At 46.8% G+C, this 25,122-nt stretch overlaps 1 protein-coding gene across 1 annotated transcript in view; it reads left to right on the top strand.

Moving 5' to 3' along the window:
• Nucleotides 1–24,877, top strand: part of CUNH1orf198 (chromosome unknown C1orf198 homolog) — a 30,617-nt gene extending 5,740 nt beyond the window's left edge. Inside the window, exons 2-4 of the mRNA XM_004854673.4 lie at nucleotides 11,319–11,369; nucleotides 20,064–20,561; nucleotides 22,231–24,877. Of these exons, the coding sequence (XP_004854730.2) occupies nucleotides 11,319–11,369; nucleotides 20,064–20,561; nucleotides 22,231–22,287 (606 nt within the window). The 3' untranslated portion in view covers nucleotides 22,288–24,877. The remainder of the gene's footprint in view (nucleotides 1–11,318; nucleotides 11,370–20,063; nucleotides 20,562–22,230) is intronic.
• Nucleotides 24,878–25,122: the final 245 nt, after the last annotated feature.

Raw genomic sequence — 25,122 nt, 5'->3', positions numbered from 1 at the left:
CCTACTGTCTGAATGTAGCACCGTTGGTTTATCCATTCACCTGTTGAAGGATGACGTGGGTGCTTCCAAGTTTGGGCAAGTGCAGATAAAGTGTGCATCTGTGCGCAGGTTTTTGTGTGAACAGAGGTTTTCAATTCAAACACGTGGTTGCCTCACTCCCATCTTTAATAGGACTAGAATTTGCCAGTGGACTGTGCTCTGGTCTCAGGTGATTGACAAACCCAGGGTGCTGTACTCTGGTGTCACCCTGTACTGATGCTTTATACTCAAGTGGCCCGAAGCCTCTGAGTCTTTGAGGTACAGACAGCTAACCAGCAAAAATTACCTCACCTGGGTGTACCACAGCTGTCAGCATAGGAGGCTTTCTGTCCCTTCTCCACAGGCTCTGCTCTCCCAGCTTTCTTGTTCTAGCTTCTAGCATTTCTCAGCTTAGGCCAAGCTGCCACTGTTTATCAACTTCCCTGACCTTTGGACTCCAGATGTCTGTGACCACACATGGTTTTGGGGAGCAGCTGCAGGGTTACGGATGCTGCTTCTGAAGTACCCAAGAAAACGGAATCTGTTTCTGGAGACTTTAATAGCTGTCATTCTGACTTAGAAACAAGGCACTCCAAGTAGTATACACCCTATTCTGCCTCTGCCTGATGAGAGTGTTTACTGTTGATAGCAAGGTAGCTTCTGTAGTATGAAACATTGTTATTAGCTGCAGTGACAGGAAGAACAAAGAAGCCTTTCAATGGGATTCCTGTGATGCCAGCGCCTTACAGCATGCATGCAGGCTGCTCATCTGACCTAGGTGGTGGTTGTGACACAAAGCCATGACTCTGTTGGCCTCTGTGTGGGGATGGCAAGACCTGGCCTGGGAACTGTGGGCCATCGTGAGAGTCACCTGAACCAGGGGCTTTTCATGGGAGTTATTGAGGATGTGGCCTGTGCAGAGCTGGTCAGACAGATAGGGACCTCTGGGCACCAGAGGGCAACTGGGGTCCCATGGTTTGGGAGCAGTTGAGCTAGATGGGGTCCCCCATAAGACGGTGGCTTCAGAATCAATTACCCAGGGAAGATTTTGCTTTTGTTTTGAAAGTGATACTGAAAATGGAACCAGGTCCTTGCACATGCTAGGCCTGAGAGCCACACCCCCAGCCCTGTGTGTTGTTTTTAAGCCAGGTTGGACCCATAAATTCTAGTTAGGAGACAGCACCCTAGGTGGTTCTGAGTTGTAGCAAGTCAGAACTTGGGTCCTGAGTCTTGAGTCAGGTGTCTGGGACCAGCTGCAGCGTGAGCCCAGCCCCACGGGCTCCTAAGGCCCTGGGCATCTTTCCCTGTGAGGGATGGATCCTGTGGGGAGAGGGGGCTGTCTGCTGGCCATGTGAGGTTACCTGCCAGAGCTGGATGCCTTTCTTGGCCCAGCTGGTGGGGGACTGAGTGACCTCCACCTCAGACAGTGCTGCCCTGTCCACACAGCAGTGCCCCAGTGGTACACAAGTCCTAAAGTAGGAGAGAAAGTTGTCAAAGACCAAATGACTAATCTTTTATTAACTCATGTGCAAGAAATGTTCATATTTAGAAACTTTCACCACATTTGAAGTCCAGAGTTTTCCATTTTAGAATAATTTTGCAGCAGTCATGACTTTTACAGAGAAATCATGACCAATGAATGATCAGTGAGTGTTTATGACTGGATATTTTCAAAAGCTATGTTACCAAAATCCTTTTCGGTTTTGATAGCAAGAAGTCACATTGGCTGCAGTGTGTGATGGATGTCACTATGCCTGATAGTGCTGGTGATGTGCTGGGAGATGTTTTGCAGCTGGTTCAGGATGGTGGTGGCTGACCCTGGTCTCTGGCACTTGACTTGCTGGCACCTGCAACGGCAGGATGGAGCCAGTGGGCAGCGTGGTGAGCAGCACAGCATTACTGCTGCCCAGACCTGGCTGGCGCAGTAGACGCCAGTAACCTCAGGAACACAGCCAGTAGGGAGATGTGCTAGAGTACACAGGAAATGATGAGTTTGAGGATAACCTTTTGTTGATGGAACACACTTTAAAATATATTTTTAGAGCAGTTTTAGTTTCCCAGCAAAACTGAACAGAAAGTACAGAGTTCCCACAAACGTCTCCCCTAAACACGCCTCCGTGTGTATGCACCACCTTCCCCATCCTCCGCATCCCAGACCGCAGTGGTGACTTTTTTAAGTGAACCTGTGCTGATGCTACCATTATCAGCCTTGGTTGATGTCAGATTCACTCCTGGTCCAGTACCACCATTGTAGTATCATGAGGAGACGATTCGTGGTATATTCACATAGAATAGGTTCACTCGAGTCCTTGTACTACACCTTTATCCCTCCTTTCTCTCAGTCCCAGCAACCACTGGTCTTTCTGCTGCTGCTATAATTTTGCCTTTTCCAAGATGTCATACAGCTGGAATCAGGCAGTCTGTAGCCTTTTCAGACTGACTGGATTCTTTCATTCAGTAATTTGCATTTAAGCTCCATCTATGTCTTTTCATGACTATTGTGATAAAATATATAAAACATAAAATTTACTATGTGAACCATTTTTAAATGTACAGTGGCATTTAGTGTATTCACATTGTTAAGCAACTATCACCACCATCTGTTCCAGAATGTTTTTATTATTTTAAAGTGAAGCTGTATATCCATTAAACAGTAAAACTCTATACATGTGATAGAATAATAGCCTACCCCCCACCCTGGCAACTTATGCTTCCTGTCTCCATGATTTTTCCTTCCCTAGGTGCTTCATCTCAGTGGAATCGTACAGTATGTGTCCTGGTGGCTAGCTCATTTCACAAAGGATAGTGTCTTCCTAATTTATCCACATGGTAGCATGTATCAGAATGCCATTTCTTTTTAAGACTGAATTACATTCCATTGCATGGATACAGCACTTCTCATTTATCCACTTACCTATCCATGGACATCTGGATTGTTTCCACTTTGGGCCTTTTGAGAGCAATGTGGCCACGAGCATGGATACCTCAGTGTCAGTTGAGGCCCTGCTTTCATGTTTTAGGGTACACACCTTGGAGTGGAATTGTGGGATCATGTGGCATTTGTACATTTAACTTTTTGAAGAACTACTGGGCTATTCTATGGAGACCACACCATTCCACATTCCTACCAGGCTTGGCCAGGGTTCTGGTCTCTCTGCATTCTTGCCAGTGCGTGTTATTTTCCATTTTTTAAAAACAATAGTCATCCTTATAGGCATGAAGTATACATTACTTTTGTTTTTAATAGAGTGTATTTAATTGTGAATTTATGTACTTTAACTTTTAATAATGGCTGTGCTTAACAGCAGCAAACAAATTGCTACACATTTCATAACTCTCACACAAGTATGTCTTCCAGTACTACAGAGAGATTGGGGGGTGGGATGTATGTATGTGTGAGGATGTAGTTTATTTTTTTTTAACACTGTTTACTCTAGGAGATAGAAACTGAGTTGGATAAACATTTTCAGGATGAAAGCAGGTGCTCGTGGCCTTGGCCTCTGGGATGGCCTCTTAGAGCTATCTGGGGGCCAGCAGAACCTCTCATCTGTACTGAGGCCTCTGGTAGTTGCTGTACTGTCTTCCCTGGCTTCTCAGCTTTTCACTTTCTTCCTTGGGACTTGGTGATGTGAGGCTGGGTTCCAGAGGAGAAGCCATTTCTAGAGAGACTAAGTATTGTCTGCGACACAGACATCTCTGTGGAGAGGAGTTTGATCCTGAAGGGACTGCTCAGCCAGGATGCAGCCCACCCATGTCGTCTGGGGGTCTGCATAGCAGATGTGCTGTGGTGCTTAGATGATCTCAGTTTTAAGTGCCTGGGACACAGTTGGAGGGCCTTTCGAGCACCCATGGAGCAGGCATGTGCAATGGTGACCGAATCTGGCTCTAGGTGGATTGCCTGCTGGTCATTGTGAGAGTAGCAGAAAAGACAGCACTGTGCGTGTGTGTGTGTATGTGTGTGTGTGTGGTGGGGGGTACTGCCATTCTGAAATCCTGATGCCATTTGCATCTCAGCCTGGGGACCTGTTGCTACGCCAAACCTGCTTATGGTTAGAGTGGCCACCAGCAGCTACATGAGAGCTTCCTTCGAATTCTTGTTTGGCCGGGCGTTTTTTCTCATTAAGTTTATTGGTAGGTTTTAGGTATACAATAGTTACATTCATCATATTTACAGAGACTTTGTTTCCATTTTTTCCTTTTCTCATATTTTTTCCTTTTCCTTCTTTCCCCTACCCCTCGAACTTCCCCTACTCCTTTAGACCTTTTATTCATATTTCACATTTTCAATTATACATTTTGATCCTTGTTTACACTTTCAGTTTCTCACACAAGAGAAACTATTTGGTATTTACATGTGTGTGTCCTATTTATTTCACTTAAGAGGATGGCCTCAATGTGTGTCCACTTAGCTGTAGATGTCTCTAGTTTCTCCTCCTTTATGCCTGAGTAGTACTCCATTTTATTAAACCCACATCTTTTTTTATTTTTTTTGTATTAAATTCTTTTATTGGTACATTGTAGGTATACAACACAATTACATTTCTCATTGGGAATTGTACCTTTATATAATGCATCTTGGTTCTTATTTTTTCCCCATTCCTAGCCCTCCCTTCACACCCTCCACCCTTGCCTGTTTACAAAGACTTTATTTCCATTTTTTCCATTTCTCATCATTTTTTCCTTTCCCTTCTTTCCTTTCTCCTGCCCCTCCCACTACCCCTACCCTTTTGGACCTTTTCTTCCTATTTTACATTATCGATTATTCATTCTAATAATTGGTACATTTTAGGTATACAATATAATGACATTCATCATTGGAAATTTGCACCTTTACATAGTCTCTCTTGGTTCTTATTTTTCACCCTTGCCCAGCCCTCCCTTTAAACCCCTCCAGTCCTCCCTATTTACAAAGATTTTCTTCCTATTTTTCCATTTTCTCATATTAATCCCATTCCCTTCTATCCTTTCCCCTAGCCCTCCCACTTCCTTCCCCTTTGCCCCTTTTCTTCCTATTTCACATTACCTATTATACATTTCATCCTTATTTACACTTTCAGTTTCTCACACCAGAGAAACTATTCGGTATTTACACATGTGTGTCCTATTTATTTCACTTAAGAGTATCGCCTCAATGTGCATCCACTTAGCTATAAATGTCTCTAATTTTTCATTTTTTATGGCTGAGTAGAACTCCATTTTATAAAAAAAACCCCACATTTTCTTTATCCAGTCTCCAGTTGATGGGCATTTGGGCTGTTTCCAGGTTTTAGCTATTACAAACTGTGCTGCTATGAACATGGGTGCACATATATCACTGTGGTATGATTCTTTTAATTCTTTGGGGGAGATCCCCAGCAGTGGAATAGTGGGGTCAAATGGGACTTCCAGTCCTAGTTCTTTGAGGTATCTCCATACTGCTTTCCACAGTGGTTGCACCAGTCTACACTCCCACCAGCAGTGGAGCAGGGTTCCTCTTTCCCCACAGCCCCGCCAGCATTTGTTATTGGTTGATTTCATGATAGCAGCCATTCTTTCTGGAGTGAAGTGGAATCTCAGCATTGTTTTCATTTGCATCTCTCGAATGACCAGTGATGTTGAACATTTTTTCATGTATTTGTTTGCTATTTCTACTTCTTTGTCTGAGAAATGTCTGTTCATTTCAGATGCCCATTTTTGGATTGGGTTTTTAAATTTGGGAGGTCTGATCTTTTAAAATTCTTTATAGATTCGAGATAGTAGACCTTTGTCTGAGGAAGAGCAGGTGAAGATCTTTTCCCACATTGTGGGTTGTCTCTTCACACTGCTGGTGGTTTCTCTTGCTGTGCAGAAGCCTTTTAATAAGAAGAGATCCCATTTGTTGATTGTTTGTGCCAGTTCACAGACAACTGAGGTTTTGTTCATAAAATCTTTTCCTACATGGATGTCTTCAAGGGTTCTACCTAACCTCTGTTCCACCTGGTTCAGAGTTTCTATTTTAATATTTAGATCTTTAATCCATTTTGATTTTAGTTTAGTGCATGGTGAGAGATACAGGTCTAGTTTTAATCTTTGGCAAGTTGAAACCCAATTTTTCCAGCACCATTTATTAAAGAGGCTATCTTTCCTCCAGTGAGGGTGTTTGGCTCCTTTATTAAAGATGAGATGGCTGAGTGTGTCTGGTGTTGTTTCTGCATCTTCTAATCTGTTCCACTGGTCCTCAAGTCTGTTTCTTTGCCAGTACCATGCTGTTTTTATCACAGTAGCTTTGTGGTATAGTTGCAGGTTGGGGATTGTGATACCCCCTGCCATGTCTCTGTTACCTAGAATTGCTTTTGCTATTCTGGGTCTCTTCTTGCTCCAAATGAATTTTTGGATTGTTTTCTCGAGGTCTATGAAGTATGCTGCTGGGATCTCAATTGGAATTGCATTAAATCTGTATTGCAGTTTTGGAAGTATGGCCATTTTCACTATATTAATCCTTCCTACCCAGGAGCAGGGGATGTCTGTCCATTTTCTGATATCATCTTCAATCTCTCTTTTCAGAGTGCCATAGTTTTCAGAGAAGAGGTCTTTGATTTCTTTCATTAGGATGATTCCTAGGTATTTCAGTTTTTTGGATGCTACTGTGAAAGGAATTATTTGCCCTATTTCTCTCTCAGTGAGTCTGTCATTTGTGTAGAGGAAAGCTATTGATTTTTGTGTGTTGACCTTGTAACCAGCTACTTGACTGAATTTGGTTATTAAGTCTAGAAGACTTTTGGTGGAGTTCTTGGGGTCTTCTGTATAGAGTATCATGTCATCTGCAAATCATGACAATTTGACTTCTTCATTACCTATCTTTATTCCTTTTATTTCTTTCTCTTGTCTAATTGCTGTGGCTAATGTTTCCAGAACTATATTGAACAAGAGTGGTGATAGTGGCCATCCTTGTCTTATTCCTGATTTTTGTGTGAAGGATTTCAGTTTTTGACCATTTAGTATGATACTGACTGTTGGTTTTTCATAGATGGCTTCTATCAGTTTGAGGTAGAGACCATCTGTTCCAATTTTTTGTAGGGTTTTTATCATAAATGCATGTTGGATTTTGTCAAATGCTTTTTCTGCATCTATGGAGATAATCATGTGGTTTTTGTCCTTGGCTCTATTGATATAGTGTATTATATTGATTGATTTTCATATATTGAACCATCCCTGCATCCCTGGGATGAATTCCACTTGATCAGGGTGTATGATCTTCTTGATGATCTTCTGCATTCTGTTTGCCATTATCTTATTAAGGATTTTTGCATCTATGTTCATTAGTGAGGTTGGCCTATAGTTCTCTTTTTCAGTTGGGTCTTTCTCTGCTTTGGGGATCAAGGTGATGCTTGTTTCCAGGAATGAATTTGGGAGTATTGCTTCCCTTTGAATTTCATTGAAGAGTTTAAACAGTAGTGGCAGCAGTTCCTCTCTAAATGTCTTGTAGAATTCAGCAGTGAAGCCATCAGGGCCTGGGCTTTTCTTAGTTGATAAGTTTTTAATTACCTTTTCAATTTCATTGGTTGATACTGGGTTGTTCAGAATTTTTAGGTCTTCTTTGTTCAACTTTGGTAATTCATGTGTATCTAGGAATCTGTCATTTTCTTCTGTGTTGTCCATCTTATTGGCATATAGGTTCTGGAAGTAGGTATTGATGATCCTCTGGATTTCTGCTGGGTCTGTTGTCATTTCACCCTTTTCATTCCTAATTGCATGGATTTGGGCCTTTTCTTTCCTTTTTCTGACAAGGTTGGCTAAAGGTTTGTCAATTTTGTTGATTCTTTCGAAGAACCAACTCTTGGCTTCATTGATTTTTTTGTATCGTTCTCTTAGTCTCCATTGCATTGATTTCTCCTCTGATCTTTATAATTTCCTCCCTTGTATGAGCTTTGGGGTTGCCCTGCTCTTCTTTTTCTAGAAGGTTGAGGTTCAGCATCAGGTTGTTTAATTGGGCTTGTTCTGTTTTCATAATATGCATATTCACTGCTATGAATTTCCCTCGTAAGACTGCTTTCATTGTGTCCCATAGATTCCGATATGTTGTATTGTCATTGTCATTGAATTGAAGGAACTGTCTGATTTGTTCTTTAATTTCCTCTGTGACCCATTGGTTATTCAGAAGTGTGTTGTTCAATTTCCACGTGTTTATGAAATTTTTCCAGTTTCTTTTGCTATGGATCTCCAATTTCATCGCACTATGGTCTGATAATATACAGGGGATAACTTCAGTTCCTTGGCACTTACTTAAACATGTTCTATATATATATATAGTTGGGTGCACTAGTGTTTGGTGCATAGATATTTATGATTGTCATCTCTTCCTCTTGGATTCTTCCCTTTACAAGGATGTAGTGTCCTTCTTCGTCTCTCTTAATCAGTGTTGGTTTGAAATCCACTTGATCTGCCAAGAGGATAGCTACTCCTGCTTTTTTTCGGGTTCCTGTCACATGGAGTATTGTTTTCCACCCTTTAACTTTCAGTCTGTGAGTTTCCTTTTGAATTAAGTGTGTTTCTTGTATGCAGCATATTGTTGGATTTTGCTTCTTGCCCCATTCTGCCAGTCTGTTTCTTTTGATTGGTGAACTGAGACCAATGTTGATGGTTATAACTGAAACGTATTAAAAAACCCACATCTTTATCCAATCTCCAGTGGATGGGCAATTGGGCTGTTTCCAACCCTTAGCTATTACAAACTGTGGCAGGTTTATTTTTGTAAGTACTTTATTAATTTTTATGATCTCAAAATTTCAGAAATCCAAGGAATCTACCCTTTGACTTAGTTTCTGGCTGGAACAAATAATAAACGGTTGAGGTGACACCAAGTTGTGGAGAAATCACAGTGTGACCAGTATCTATCTGTGCGCCCCATGGAACATAAGCTGACATGGGCTGTGACCACTGGAGACCTGGTGCACCAAGCTCAGGGTTCACCCTTTGCTCCTCAAAGTCACTACTCCTTCACTTCCAAAGCCCCAAGCTCTCTTAGCTTAATCTTAGCTCAGACTGTATAATTCATGTTTTAAAGACAGGTCATACAGCATCATGGTGGGGTCAGTGCTGTGTTCCTTTGTGACCCTGCACCAGAGACTCCTGTACTGCCTCCTGCCTGCTCTGATCACCATTTGCTGCCTGTTTCCCCTGGAGTGGTGGGGCTGTGGCTCTGGGAGACGCGTGTGGTTCCCTTTACCTTCTCATGATCACATCCAGAATAGATGGTGCTTTAGTTCTAGCAGCCTCCTTTGTTTTCCACCTGAAAACAAAGCCTTTGTCTCATTATTATTATTATTACCGGGGATTGAACTTGGGACCTTGCTCTTGCAAGGCAGGCGCCGGAAGGACTGGGCTAAATCCCTGGCCCTGTCTCATTATTTTTAAGAGAAACTTATATTACAGTCTCAAGAGCCAGGTATTTGAGAGACTTTCAGGTCTTTTAACTCAGTTCCTTTCCCCTGCCGGGTACCCAGAGCAGAGGGTGCCCTTCAGTTGCAGTTGGCCCCTGCCTGTGTGGAGCCTCCTGCTGCCAGGGTATTGACATGCACCCTCCAGACATTGGGTTTAACTGAAATTCCAAAGGTGAAGACAGCCACCCTCTTCCTGGTGCCTTTAGAAGTTTTGTCTGATGGCTGTGAGTAGTAAAAAAGCAGGGCAAACCAGTTGTGAAGGCAGCATTACCTTCAGATGTTGTCATTTAGGAGGCCTTGTGATGATGGCTTTGACCCTGGGGTGCTCCTGCTCTGCCTAGGGGCAGCTGTGCAGCTTATGGCTGTGTGGCTCTAAACTGTGTCTGTGGGCAGACCAGGTGTCCCCCCGCCCCTGTTTTTTTTTGCCCTACTTGGGTGTGCAGGGTTTCCTGCAGTCCTTGGTCCTCCCACACATGTTGAGGAGGCTAGACTACTCATCCTGTCCCCAGGCCTGGCTCTGTCCCTGAGAGCCACAGAAGGGGCAGCTCTAGCAACAGACATCTCTATCCACAGACAGAGTCTCTCTCCAAACCCCCAGGGTTTCAAGAGAGCCAGCTCAGTGCCCCACATTGAGGTGTTAGGGAGTTCTTGAGGTGTGCAAAGGTCAGACTGGTGCAGAACTCCTTTGTTCCTGGTTGGAGAGTCTGCGGGTGTAGACCCCGATCTCAGGCTGTGGAGTAGGGCAATGAACAGACTTTTATGTTGCCTTGTGACCTTGGGATGGCCACTCATGGGGGAGCTGGGGAGTTGTCACACAGTTCCCTGCATCCCACTCATGGCTCATTGCAGCAGGACTGTCTGTGGAGGGCTGGCCAGTCTGGTGTGTTTGTGCAGCATTCCTGTGGGGGCCGGGCCCCTGGCCCCTTCTCTGCCATCCCTGGGGCCAAGATAGGGAGGAGCACTCTGCAGTCAGGACCTTTGAATGGGAAGAGATAGGATTTAATGGGTACTTTATGGATGGACCCGAATTATCTGGAGTTCTTATTTGGTGGGGGAGATGAAGTATGATGTAATAATGTTAATGTCGGTCTCAATTAGAACATTTCAGCCTGTTTTCAGCCTGTGTCACCCAGTGTGTCCCATGTTTGGGTCTAGCAGGTGTGATCCCCAAGGGCATCGTGGCGCAGATGAGGTATTTGCCAGCCCAGGAGCACCACAGGGTGTGGAAGAGAGCCATGGGATGGGGGTCCCCAAACCATTTGTTCAGGCCTGCAGTCAGGTCCAGGGTGAGGTTATGAAGGGCTCTGCCCGCTCTGCTCTGCTGGGAGGGTTGGGGTGGTGATGCCTGATTTCTCGGTATAGTCAGGCACTCACCTTAAATTGGCGTTTTTTTCTTCACTGGCTGTTGACCAAGTCTTTCAGATCTCTGTAGGCACACCGAGAGGCAGGAACTCAGGCATGTTACTGTTGCCTGGCCAATTATGGCCTTACCTTCATTTAATCCTCACAAGGGTGTTACGGTTTTCCTTTTACCGATGAGGAAACTGAGGCTCAAAATGCTTTGTCAAGTCCCATGAGCACACAGCTGGCCACTGGTAGGGCTGAGCTTGAGCTGGTTCTTCTGAGGACTGAAAGTCAGTTCTACTGCTCCACTGCCTTCCTCCTGGGTTGAGTCATCAGGGGCCCCACCAGAGTCCCCTAAGTGTCAGGCAGTGGCGGGTGGTGAGGGAGAAGCAGCTGTGGCAGTCAGCACCTTCCCTGCCGGGCATCAGGACATCAGCTTGCTCAGAGCCAGGAGCTGGGGTCATTCCTGCGTTTGGGTTCCCTCACGGCCCTGGGTGGATGTTTGCATGGGGTTGTCTGAGTTTGGGTTTCAGATTTATTCTTGAATTTTTATTTCAGGATATAACTTGGCAAGATGAGCACTCTGCCCCTTTCTCCTGGGAAACAAGGGTAAGTTGGATTAAATTTAGATGTATTTACCCTATTAAAAAGAATCGAGTAGTTCTACATTTTCTTTCAGTGTTTGTTGTGCTCAGGAGGCTGTGGCCCCACTGCTGACTGAGGGGACAGGCCCATTAGCCAAGGGAAGAGGGCTTTAGGGAGTTAGGAGACTCCCAGTGTTTCTGATGTGGCTCCAACATCCAGCCAGCCTGGGCTCAGGGCCAGACCTGGGGGCTGCTCTCAGCCTGTGCCCCTGCCCCCCAGCACCAGGGACCACAGTGGCCCTGCTCCCAGTGTGGTATGAGAGTGTCATGCCCAGCTGGCTTCAAGGAATTCCCTGGTCTCTTGCTGTCCCTGAGATGTGCGTTCATGAGCAGGACAGTGACTAAGGCAAGAAAAGAATGGAAAAGCCAGAGCTTTCCGAGTTCTAGGACATTCAGTGCTGTGTGTGGGTGGTTGTGTGCCCAGAATAGGGTTTCGATTGAGGTCAGATCAGGGTTTCAAGTGCTGATGCTTTAAGGGCCTAGTTTCCTGGGCTTTCACATGTCCCTGAAGTTTCTGATCTGAGCCACTGTCCCAGCAGACAGGGGCATTCAGGAGCCCTGAGGTGGGTGAAGCACCAAGGGCATCTCCAAGGACCCCAGAGGCCTCATATTCTTGAGGAGCTGTGTCCTGAAATGTCCCACCAGGGTTCAGGTGGATGGGACAGCCACTGGCTCTGTGCCCACAGTTAGCATTTGGTATACAATTGCTGATCCAAGGGCAGCAAGCTGGTCCCGCATGTGGACACCTGGGGCAGTCAGGATGATTCTCATGTGAGAGATAGTTGGGGATACGCAGATGTGTTCTGCCTTTGTCACACTGTTATACTGGGTACTAAACATTTAAGATGCAAACATCTGTGTCTAGCATATCTCTTTTAAATGTCCACTGGAGATTAGCAGGGCGCTCAGGTGTTTGCAGAGGCCAGGTTAGTGGGAACAGGCTGACAGGAGCTGAGTGTTCCCAGGGCCTGGACCCGGGGGGAATGGTGACAGGCCTGTGCTGGGGCGGCATGGGATGTCAGGAGCAGAGTAACAGTAGGTAGCAAACCCACAGCAGCCTGTGTCTGCTGAGGTCACAGAGCAAGTGACGGGTGGCCGCACATCACTTCCCTGCTGTCCAGCCGAGTCCCCTGTCCTCGTCTCCTGTGGCTGCCAGTGTGTGAGCAGGGACCCTCAGAGTGTGTCTGTGGAGGAGGAAGGGAGGTGTCTCCCTGTTGGGAGCGAGCAGCCTTGGTGCACATGGGCTCCCCGGACCAGGCCGTCTTGGATGATGTCATGGCGGGGAAGGCAAGGGAGAGTCAAAGCAGCGCAGAGGCTGGGAAATGAAGCCCATGGTGCGTGGCCCATGCAACTATTTGCTGCCTTAACAGTTTAACAGTCTCCCTCCCTAGGCCACCATGGGACATGACACATGGCTGTTTGTAGCCTAGTGTAAGTAATGTCCTGGGACACGGTGGGGTTGCCCTCGGAGTAGCTCCTGACCCAGAACATCTCTGAGTCTGGCATGGGGAGTGGCAATGTCTGGATCCAGGAGAGTGATGATGGTCCACTCAGGTGACACCTTGCTGGTGCTGACTAGACGTAGCTCCCTGAAATGAGGATAGGGTGAGCCACCCGTGGTATTTGTGGCCTTTAGTAGAAGTTGAGGCTCTCAGATCCCTTCAGTGAGAGTTCTTCTCTTTTCTTTTTTCTTTTCTTTCCTCCTTCCCTCCCTCTTTCCCTCCCTCCCTTCCTCTTTCTTTCTCTCACTTTCTTTCCTCAATATCTACATCCCTAGTCCTTTTTCAGACAGACTCTCACTAAGTTGCGTACTCAGGACTTGAACTTACAGTCCTTCCTCAGCCTCCCTCATGCTACCATTACAGATATGTGCCACCATGTCCAGCTCGAAAACGCCTGCTTCTTTCTCAAGCTGTGGGTCTCCCTGTCTGCACCTTTCCACGTGATCTCTCAAGGCCAGAGTTCTTCTCGAGGTGGAGTTCAGTGTTGGAGCCCCTAGAGCTGACATCGAGGGTGCTTGAGAGAGGAGAGGTCGCTTTCTTCCTCCCTTAGTCAGTGTTGGGTTTTAGAGAGCTCGACCGTCCTTGGTTGTGCCCTGAGAAGGCCCTTGCCCCTGCACTTCCAGCTGTTGGTCACACTCCTCCAAGGACTTAAAGATGTCCAAGAACATCTCTGAGAGCCACAAACAGGAAGTGGCATTAGGAGGCCTGGCCCTGGTCTCCATATTTGGACTGCAGGCTAGATCCCGTTTCTGCGTCCTGCAGAGGATGCCTTCCTCACTTGGTCACATGCTTCCCATGGGTGAATCACTCTGAGCAGCGTTTACACTGGGATCTGCAGTCAGAGCAGGGCTCAGCAGGGTTGTTCTCTTGGTGTCCCTGCCTGCGATCACTCATTGTCACCCAGCACCCACACCCACTTCTCTCATGTACCTGGGTGGGGCTGGCAGTCAGCTGGGCCACATCCTCAGCTGGCCATGTCTCCAGCTAGCCAGCGTGGTCTTCTGCACGTAGTATGGATGGAGCCCAGATGCCTGCAACACTGCTTTGTCCTGCTGGTCCAGTCAAGGCAGAGCAGTCACAGCCTCAGGGTGAAGGGAGCATCCTGTCCTGATGCAAGAGTCAAAGTGTGTGGCTGTGATTAATGTGTAAGGCATGTCACTCCACTTGGTTGCTAATCCTGGGTCCTCCCTCTCCACTATTTATCATCATCGATGTTTAAATTTTTTATTAACTGTGATAAAATGCATACTATATATCATAAAATTTACCATGTTCATCCTTTTCTTTTTTTTGATGCTGAGCATTGAATCCTGGGGCCTCACTCATGCTAAGCACACCTCTACCACTGAGCCGCAACCCCAGCTCATTAACTATGGTTAAGTGCACAGTACAGCGGCATTTACATATTATGTTCACATTGTTGTACAACCGTCAACACTATCCATCTTCAGAACTCTTTTTCTTGTTCTAGAACTGCATGTATTTACAGAGTACAGAGAGATTTAAAAAAAACTTTGTATACATTGTGGAATGATTAAATCAAGCTAGCTAACATATCCAGAGCTCTTTCCATCTAGCAGAATTGACCCACTGAATTGACTGCCCAGCCCTGACAGCCACTGTGGAAGGGGGGCTGGGAGGGAGGCCTGCCTGTCCCAGAGAGGGTGGTCACAGTTGTCATCTTTTCCACTCATCTGTCAGCTTGGCAGACATGTGCCCTTGGAGACCCACTGCATTCCTCTCTCATGCTACTGATGTTTCGGAGGAAAAATCCTAGCACTCAGAATGCTCCAGACAGGGAGAGGCAGAAGAGAAGATTCTTTGCATTCCTCAGGTGGTCTGGGCTGAGGGTCTGGAGAATGCCTGTGGTGGAAGGGGAGGCAGGGCAGGCAGAGCTGGCCCTGGGGACTCCCCTGTCTCGCTCCCCAGCTGTCTGGCTTCTTTGTGTCTACCTCATTCTTTCACTTGATGTTCACCTACTACTGGGAGTTTGTGTGACTGTGGAGAAATGCTTGAGATGGAGATGTGGAGTGGCTTTTCTTTGCCCCTGTGGGTGACTAGGCCCTGAGGTAGGTCTCGGCCTGCATGCCCTACTCAGGTTACCCAGACCCCAGCTCTGCTCCCCTGGGCTCCCTGACAAATTTTGGGAGGCAAACACGGGTGTATTATGTAGCACCTGGTTGCTGACCCAGCCCTGGGACTGCCAGTCCCCGCCCAGTGTGTTCATGCTCTGATAGAGTCTTTTCCTCGCCTGACTGTCACTTCTCTGATTTTGTGGTCCTGGGAGTTTTTCATATTCCTGCCCTTCTTCCTGCTATTCTTTGGAGCAGAGGAGGGAGGTATATACATTGCATGTTTGGCGAATTCATTAGGGTCTGTCCAGCACACTACAGTGTTTTCCAGTGATGCTTCTGTAGGCTTTGTCTTAACAGTTCAGACCTGCCTGAGGCTGCCAAGCCAAACAATTGGTTTTGGCAGCATGAACTCTCCCTTTACTGAAATGTTACACATTCCTCTCCAGTGAGTGAGACACAAAAATAGATCCTGTGCTCTGTTGTGGTCTTGCTGTTTATAGAACGGTTGTGGCCAGTTGAGACCTGGCTCCCATATGGGCTGACTAACGCCCAGCCTGGCTGGACTGAGTCTTTCCAGGCAGACCCTCTGGGCTCAGCAAGCCCTTGGGGTGAGTGGCCTGGGGGAGGGAGGAGGGGCCCAGTGTGGAGACCAGAAACATAAAGCAGTAGAACTTGCTTTGAAACGGCAGACAGGCCTGACACTGCTCTGTGCAGCCTACACAGTGGCACTGTCCGATGCTGTGTGCACAGATGGCAGTGGGCGGCCTCGGAGAATTCAGGAAGATGGTGGATCTCTGTTCCTGCCTGCCTCACTAGGGTCCATTCTTTTTTGTTTTTAAGAGTAGGAAAAAATTATTGAGAGAAAGAAAGCTTCTGTCTAAGAGATAGAAGGGGGACTGGAAAGTGGGTTGCCTGCCCACCCCACTTTTCAAAGATGTTTTATACAGCAAAGCCATGTGGTGAGGTGGGTACAAAGTGGGGCAAAACTATAAGACCCAATGGAAAAATTTACAAGGTGGGCATGAGCTGGGAAAAATCCATGACCAACCCATAAGATTACAAGTACAGTCACCCAGGTAACATTGATGAAATGGGGGTCAAATGGGAAAACAAGTCACATACAAGGAATTTCCCATTTAGGGTATCAATCACTGCTATCTATCTCTAGGGGAAGTAGTGCCTCTTCTTTTTATAATGCTAGCCAGTGAATGTGCCTCAGTTGTTCTCCATGTTGGCTCCTCACTGTGTTGGCTCCTGGAGGGCTGGCACCTTGAGGGCTAGCGCCTTGAGAGTGGCCCTGTCTAACTGCCTACAAGATATCTAATTAACTTACCTGTCTACAGTATTCCCCCCTCTGACGAAGTACCCCTAGCTGCAGTGAGGGGACAAGGGCTGAAGACCCTTCTGACTACTTCTGGCTAAAGAAGGTCATAGTTGTGATCGGCAGTCGGAGATACTCTATAGAAGGTCATCTAAAGGCCCTCAATAGGCGCCAGGCACTGTCCTCTTGGGTAGCCGTATAGCTTTGAGTCTGGAGGAGACAAAGCCAAAGAAACAGTTAAGGATACATGGGCTAAATAATAAGGTCACCAGGGTTGTTATGAATATAGCCACAAAGTGTTTTCACCAGGAAGAACTAGTAACAGCCTTCCACAAAGAGGATAAGGAGAAGGTCTGGTCCAGGGGACTTCAGAATCCAACATAAAAGTCATATTGTAGTTTAGCAGTTTTGAACTTTTTACAAGGTCAATCTGGTGGATCCCAGTAAAAGAAGTCTAGCACATTTGTCTTTGGTTCCATTTGTATGACCATTTGGAGTTTGGCAACCTTTAGCCAAGAATAAACAAAATTTTAAAGAAATTAGACCACGTATAATCTAAGCATAAGCACTAAAATAGAAGGGCAGCTTGGGGAAAGAGCCACACTTAGAAACTGAAATAGTAATTGTGCAAAAGCTGAAACAAAGGCCAGAATTTAAAAAACAAAAACCAGAATCTATGAAACAAATGGACAGAGCTTAGGAAACAAAAAGAATCCATGAAACAAGAATCAGAACTTATGAAACAAAAGTTACAGTCTGTGAAGCAAAAAGACCAAAGTTAGAATCTGTGAAAGGAAATTCTTGCATCCAACCAGTAATCTGGGTGGAAGACCTTCAAAATGACATAGGAGGAAGAGATGTAACTCCCCAACCTGCTAGACATTAGAAACATGAGTTTGTGTTCTCTAAAATCAAAGAATGAATCCTAGGTACAACAGAGGTTAAGAGTAGGAAAAATTTATTGAGAGAAAGAAAGCTTCTGTCTAAAAGAGACAGAAGGGGGACTGGAAAGTGGGTTGCCTCTTGGGTCCATTCTTTTTATAGTCCTGGGTCCTTCAGTCCAAGCAGTGGTGCATGCACCAGGGTTTGGAAATCCTAAATAACAGACCCTTTTTCCTGTGAGTGAGGAGTAGGCAAGACTCCTCACCCAGCATGATCGAGGAGGTCTGTTTTTAAAGGAGATTGCAGATATACTTGATTTGTAAAATAAAGAACATAGGGAGGGTGGGGGATTTAGCTCAGTGGTTTTGCCGGCTGCTGTGCAAGCGCAAGGACCTGAGTTCATCCCTGGTACAAAAAAAAAAAAAAAAAAAGAACACAGGGAAAAAGAAGCAAGTATACTAGAATTTATTTACTTCTTTAAGTTCTTGTTTTCACTCATTGTCATCTCCAAAATCCTACAACAGCTCCTGCCAACACAGACTTTCCTGTGCAATGGCACCCACCCCTGAAGTGCTGTCCCGAGGCCTCCACTAACCCATGAAGGGCTGGGAGTACCTTTTACCACTTGGGGTATCACCCTGACTCAGCTGATGCTCGGTTCCTTCCAGCAAGGATGTGGCCTCCAAACTACTGTGACTCGCTGTCCTCCCCAGCACCCAGTTCGGCCACGTTGGCAGAATGTTCTGCTTCACCCTTCACAGGCTTCTAAGCAGATATCCCACTAGAGAAATTGCTGATCCTAAAAAGGCTGGCGTTTGACAAAGTGCTCCATTCTAAAAGCCTTACACTACAATTTCCAGATCAAAGTCAGCTCTGGCCCTGGGTCTTGGGCCACTTCCCAGCTATTTTTGGTGTCTTGCTTACTTAAAGTAACTATCATTCCTTTGCCCACAGTGTTTGTATTCTGTGATGGAATTTGGAAATATGCAGAGTATTCAGAACACTTCACTCAGAAGTGGTCCTTTAAAAATCAAATCAGATCATGGACGTACGAGCTGAGTGCTGTGTACAAGGCTTTGTACTTTGTAGCCAGGGCTGCTTGTTCATATAGCCATGCCTCAGAATCACCCAATCCAGGCCAAAATCCCAGCTGTAGAATCTCCTAACAGACTAGTGACCTAGGGCGATCTGATCACTTCAAACATCCATTTTCTTATTAGCAGAATGAAAATAAGTTAAAAACTACATGTCTGAATAGGGCATATGGCCCATATGTGTAATACCAGTTCTCTGAAAGGCTAAAGCAGGAAGATTGCCAAGTTTGAGACCAGGCTGGGTAACTTAGAGGGAAACTATCTCAAAATTTAAAAAAAGAATTTTTTTTTAAAGAGGATAAGCTTATTGCAAAGGCCTTGGGTTCATTCCCTAGTACCACAAAAAACAAAACAAAAGCCTCTAGATGTCTAATGACACAGTCATGTACACTGTCTGTAATGACAGCTCCCTGGTATACCTGAAGCTTTGATGGTTGCTTCTTGGATTTCATTTCCTGACGTCTGAGCTACCAGGCACCTTGGGCTTTTGGTTTGAACTTGAGCTCTTCATGTTCATGGCCTCATCATCTCAGCTTCCGAGCCTTGAGGGCACCTCCCAGGAATGCAACACACAGGGGAATTCACAGCTCTGAGGTTCAAGGCCCATGGCTCACACTGGGAAGGCAGCTCACTTTGTCCCTTGTGGGAAGGGGGCTTGAGGGAGAGTGGTTGTAAAGAACCAAGCCAACCATTTTCTCAGTGAGGGAATTTGCATTAAAGTCCTAAAGACTCATGTTCTGTGTCTTAAGGTAGCACAGACAGTTTTAAATTATTACTCTCAGGGACTCAGAATGCTACTTGTATGGTGGTAGGGAGGTAATGAGAGATGGGCAGCCACTAGAAAGCACCTTGATTCAATTTGAGAGTATAGATCTAAAAATCATACAAAGAGAGGCTCACACTTTTTTTTTTTTTTTTTTTTGGTACCAGAGATCGAACCCAGGTCCTTGTGCTTGCGCAGCAGGTGACGAAACCACTGAGCTAAATCCCTGGCCCAACACTTTTGTATTTTGATGTGTCATTTCTGGGAATTTATTTGAAGCAGTTAACTCAGAATGGAAGAGAGCTATGTGCATCCAGATGTTCCTGGTGGCCTTGATATTAGGAAGAGGATTAGCAGGAAAGTTGTCCGAGAGTAAGAAGATGGTACAGTAGGTGATGAGACGCTGCTGAGTGCAATGTTTGCAGCCACTAGAATACCAGCCGTGAAGACTGAGGCACACATGGGTGAAGCTCATGAGCAGGTAGAAAGCAACGCCCAGAGTTCTGGGCCTGATGGAACCACCCCTCTGAACACATGCACTCAGAAGTTGCTTGTGATAGGGAGGGATTATGACTGATTTTTCTTCTTTTCTGCTTTCCCAACTTCTTGTAATGTTATTTTATTACTTTTATTTATTCATTTTTAAAAGAAGCAAGAGGATGAGGGAATGAAAGGGTAGGAAAGAGATTGTTGGGTTGACTTTAGAAATGACTGGAGTGCACATGGTCTATTCTGCGGGGCTGGGAAGATGTGGCTCCATGGGGTCCACATGAGGTGGCCTAGGCGGCCTTGCTGTGGTTGGAGTGGGGTGGGGTCACAGCTGTGAGGCTCAGGTTGGTTTCAGGTGACCCAGGGTCATTCTGAAAATAGCCACTCAGGAGAGACAGTTCCAGTAAATAGACAATGGCTTGCACTATTGGGATGTGTACACATGGCTGGGGGTTGTGTGTAAGCTGGCCTGCCTGTTGCAGTGGATGCTAAGGCTCACTTTGTCTTTTCTCTCCTTCCTCATCCCATCACAGAGTCAGATGGAGTTCAGCATCGCCTCCTTATCCATCCAGGAACCGAGCAATGGCATGGCCACCAGTGAGCCAAGGCCGCTGCCCAAAGCCTCACAGGGCAGCAGGTCCTCCAGCCTGGACGCCCTGGGTCCAGCCAGGAAGGAAGAGGAGGCATCCTTCTGGAAGATCAATGCCGAGCGGTCCCGGGAGGGGCCTGAGGCTGAGTTTCAGTCCCTTACCCCCAGCCAGATCAAGTCCATGGAGAAGGGGGAGAAGGTGCTGCCTACCTGTTACCGCCAGGATCCCTCCCCAAAGGACCGGGAGGTCACGGCCCTGCGCCCAGAGCAGCGAGTTCTTCCCAGCGCAAGCACGGAGCGCGAGAGACCCCAGCCGGTGCAGGGCCTCACCAGCACGTTGCCTGAGGTGACACCCTGTGAGCCCCCAGGGAAGCTGTTATCTCCCGATTCTGGGCAAGAGGATGAGGATGATGCTCTGTTCCTGGAGCCCAAGTCTGCACAGGTGAGAGGCCAGCGTCAAGGCTGCGTCAGGCCAGGGACTTGCTCTGGGGCAGTTGAGGGGGACCCCACAGGATGGGCCAGCCACTGGTGTTGCACTGTCTTCTTCCCCGTCTCCTTCCCCGTCTCCTTCGTTTCCTCCCTTCTCAGAAGACTTGGGGCTGGTGGCAGCCCTAACTTGTCTACAGGTTGTATGGCCACTGCCCTCTTACCCAGTATGTGGGCAGTGAGGGGCTGCAGGGAGATGGTGGTTAGTGTGGGGGACTGTTAGTGAGGAAGGGTCCCACAGGTGTTCTGAGGTCCAGGGATGCAGGTGGGACCCTGGAGCTCAGCCAGGGCGTAGCCACCAGGACTCTGCTTGGGAGGACATTGTTCCTCTTCAGGCATGATGGAGTTCAGAGAACGGAGCTCCTTTCCAGGGTGTGGGGTTGAGGGCTAGCAGAGGAAGGGCCATGTCCTTTGGGTGAGGTGGGTGGTTATGGAGAATGAATAGTCACTGGCTCTGCCCCTCTTGAGGGGCTTGCTGTGGGAGCAGGCTGCATAGCTGATGGCCCACCTTTGGGACCAGGTTCTGACTTGGAGCCAGGAGCTCCTGTTGGCAGGGACACCTGCCTCCTCAGGCATACCTGAGAGGTCTGGCTGTGCTCCGAGTGTGCCCAAGGGATCCTGGCGCCTTGCAGGCTGGTGAGCACAGGATGAGGCTCCTCTATGTCAGTATCACCAGGCCCTTCTGTCCGTGGCACTCCTTGGCCATCTGTGGTCATTCTTTTTTTTTTTGACTTACTAAAAAATTTTTAAATTTTGGTAAATACACATAAAATTTATCATTTTAACCCTAAGTGTGCATTCAGTGGTATTAATGTTGAGCAGCTATCATACCTTCTGTCTCCAGAACTGAAACTCTGGGGCCAGCGTGCAGCTCAGTGATAGAGCTTGTGCTTAACATGTGTGAGGCCCTGTCTTCTAGCCACACACAAAGTAAGCAAAATAAAACCAAATCACAGCCAAAGCACTGTCCCCACTAAACACTAACTCCATTCTTCCTCCCCAGCCCTGGCAGCTCCATTCTATTTTCTGTCTAGGATTTGATACGATAGTCACTTTGTACAAGCCAGGCCACGTGTACCCACGGCCCTCGAAGTCACTCTCATTTCCCTTGACACAAGAGTGTCACTGATTTCCCAGGGCCTAGGAAATCATTCTGTACCTTCCACGTGCTTGGGAAGAAGTGAGCTTTCTGCCTTCTTAGATTTCAGTCTCTCAGCTGTGCAATGTTCTTACTCTTTTTGTTGTGTCCTCATTGTATGTGTGTGGGTATGTGTGTTTTGCCCTAGAAAGAATGACTCCCTAGCTTGACCTCCCTCACTTTATAATGTCATTCAGAAACAGAAAAGATTCCTAGGAGTGGAGAAACATTCTGTTCTCTGCTGGCCCTGTGAGGAGGTTGCAGGTTGCACAGAAGTGCTTTGAGAGGCTGGACTGGGCAGAGTGCAGCTTGCATTGAATTTGATATAATGTTCTAGTCTCCAGCACTGAGGTAAATTGAGATCAGGGGTCCCTGAGAGGGAAGCCAGTTACTTCATTTGGGTCATTTTAAATGAGATGCTGTTTTTAGATTCTGCATAACTGAAAAAGAAGCTTGTGTCTTACTTCAGCACTTTGTCCCTCCACAGGTCAGCTCAAGCAATGTCGTCTTGAAGACAGGATTTGATTTTCTGGACAACTGGTAAACTGTATTAGACCGAAAAAAAAAAATACAGCCAAGAACCCCAAAACACTTTCCACAGTGCTATGCTGGAGGAGGATAAGAAGGGCAATGTTGCCTTGTGTATTTTCCTGGTTTCTCTACTCTTTTTTCTTAATCCTTTGGAAACTGGTAAATATTGTCAGATTTTTCCCTTTTTGGTAAAACCAGATACATATGCTATTTTCAATGATTTGATAACAGAAGTTTTACATTTGGAATTTTTAAGGACTGTTAAGAATTCAGTAAATCTTATAGATAAAACTTCTGTTCCCAGCTCCACCAGTTTCCCCTCCTCACAGGGAGTTTTCTCACCATGTCACGGAAGTCCTACTGTGATTCCATCTCATCTTCCTCTGTTCCAGTGGGTGAGCCTGGTGATGTCCTCAGCCATGACGACATTGGCTGCTGGCTGTGGCTGCAGAAAGATTTGTTCTCACTGACACCTGTGGCTTCTCTTGCTGAAGCCATGTCCTGTGCAGTGTGCCACCTGACGCCCTTGTGTCACTTCCAGGAAGCATACCAGTGGCAGATGGCAGACATTTTCTTTGAGTTGTCCCATAATTACTCAAAGTATTGATCATGGTTTAAAAAGAATTGTACATTTAGAAGCTTTGTATAAGCTTCTCATTGTCTTATATTTAGATGTAGCACCATGGGCAACCATTTCCCTTGGTTTTGTACCTGCTTCCTTCTAGGAGCTCCTGTTACCTGGTGACTTGCTGGTTGTCCCTGTACAGCAGGAGCTAGGGTGGGTAGAGGCAGTGCTGGAGCACAGGCCTTTTCTTTTTTTTTTTTTTTTGGTACTGGGAATCAAACTCAGGACCTTGTGCTTGCCAGGCAGATGAGGCGCCACTGAGCTACATCCCCAGCCCTTAGGCCCATCTGATTTGCTGTTAGAACCTTCTGTGTAGGATGGGGCTGTGGCTGTCCGAATCCCAAGAACTGCTTAGGGCACACCTTGGCAAACCCAGCCTGCCAGCCCTGATGGGTTGCAGAAGTGGAAAGGGCATCTCTGAGGCCCAGCAGTGTCCCCTGGAGCCCCATGCTGTTTCCTTGACCGATTCCCCCGCCCCATGTGGTCCTCACTGTGTCCTGCCTGGTGACGCTGAACTCCGTGCAACTGCAAGAGTCACTGGGCTTTGAGCCCTGTGCAGTGTGGTGCACATCCCCATCACTGCAGTCTCCTTAACTGAAGCCTTAGTCCCTATGGGCCCTGCCAATAAACAGGGCATTTCAGTACCAAAGGGTCGCAGCATCTTGTTAATGTCTGCAGACCTTCCGTTGTGGTTTCCAGAATATTTTCTCTGGCTCCAAGGTGACATACTTGGAAACTCCCCACCCCCACCTCAATGAAAGTGTCTGCCATGCCATGGCTTTGCCAGCCTTAGATTTGGTTCCTGCCATTTGCTTCATGTCCCTAAGTCTCATGTGGCTCCTCAGGGCTGGGGCTTACCCTCCTTCTCTAGTAACAGACTGCAGGTCAGCAAAGGGAAGTTTTTCCTGAACTGTTTGGATGGTTGATACATGCAAGAGAGAGATTGTCTGCATGATGGTGAGAGAAGGAGCTTAGGAGTTCTAGCTAGCACAGCCCAGTGGGGTGCCAGCCGCCTTGGGCCACAGCACTGTCCCAGAGCCATGGGTGCCACCTCCTGCACTTCCACCCTTAGGGCAGCCACCAACTGAGAAGCCCCATAGTAAGGATTCTTTTGGAAGTCTGTGTGCTGCTGGGAGCACAGTACTTTTGCTCAGGGCGCTCTGCCTGCTCTTTGGCAGCAATTATTTCTTTGCCACTTTCTCATTGATCTGTGTCCCCATCAGTTTGGCCTCAGACCTGAGAGGTACAGATGGGACTATTGCAAGTTGTTGTGTGCTTGATACCTTCTGTACCCGTACCATAGGGTTTGTTCTCAAAGTGGTGATTCTCCATAAGGGCGCAGGCTCTGTAAAGCCAGTGTGAAGTTGAAAAGGGGAAATTCTGGAGGGTCCTGAGTCCTGCTTATTTGCTCTGTTTTTGGAAATACAAGTTCCCATCCTGCCTGACCTGCAGATCTGCAACCCAGGGCAAAGTCAAAGCAGAGGTGGCTTCTTTCTCATCTTCTAGGGAATCTGTGCCAGTGTCCTGGGAAAATTGGGCTCTACAGTTGTCGTGTGTCCCCTCTCCCATGCATTACAATGGGATTTCTAAAGCCAGGAGTTTATATTTATTTTTTTAAAAAATACACAATTCTCTGCTGATTTTGGACCCTCCCCCACCTGAGTTAGCACCTGGGACTCAGCTCAGGATTCACTGTTGCTCTGGTGACTGCATTTTATAGCACTTCTCCCAGGAAATCAGAAGCAGCTCTGTCAGCCCTGAGCCCTGATCCTGGCCCCAGGGCTGAGTTGGTCTGCCCGGTGGGAGCAGCAGGCCTGTCTCCAGCCAGGTGCAGCCTATGTGTCAGGAGCGTCCTATGTTTCCTTGCACCTCCCTTTCTTTGATACACGTTTTCAAAAATGATACATTCTTACTGACAACTTGTAACTTGGTTGTATTTTATACTAATAGCCTTTAATAAAGACATTTTAAAATGCTAGATGTGTCTGGTTTTGGCCTCTGCTGGGGTCAGAAATGCAGCTAGGATGATGACATCGAACACTGGAGAGAGGGAAGGATTCCTAATGGTTAAAGCTGGCTTGCTACCACCTCAGGAAGTTGCTGTCTCCCCAGTCTCCACCCCCCATCTTGGCAAGGTCCCCTCTGCAGTTACAAGGGGTCAGCCAGGGAGCATCTGCCACTTTAAGAGGGCAGCTCTGTCCTGGAGTGTGTGTGCACCCATAC

This window comes from Heterocephalus glaber, unplaced genomic scaffold (assembly GCF_053883595.1).
Source record: "Heterocephalus glaber isolate CG9 unplaced genomic scaffold, H.glaber_assembly_v1.0 deba00001472, whole genome shotgun sequence".
Classification (NCBI taxonomy): Eukaryota; Metazoa; Chordata; class Mammalia; order Rodentia; family Bathyergidae; genus Heterocephalus; species Heterocephalus glaber.
The sequence above is the reverse complement of the archived record's forward strand: the minus strand, read 5'-3'. Positions and strand labels throughout refer to the sequence as shown.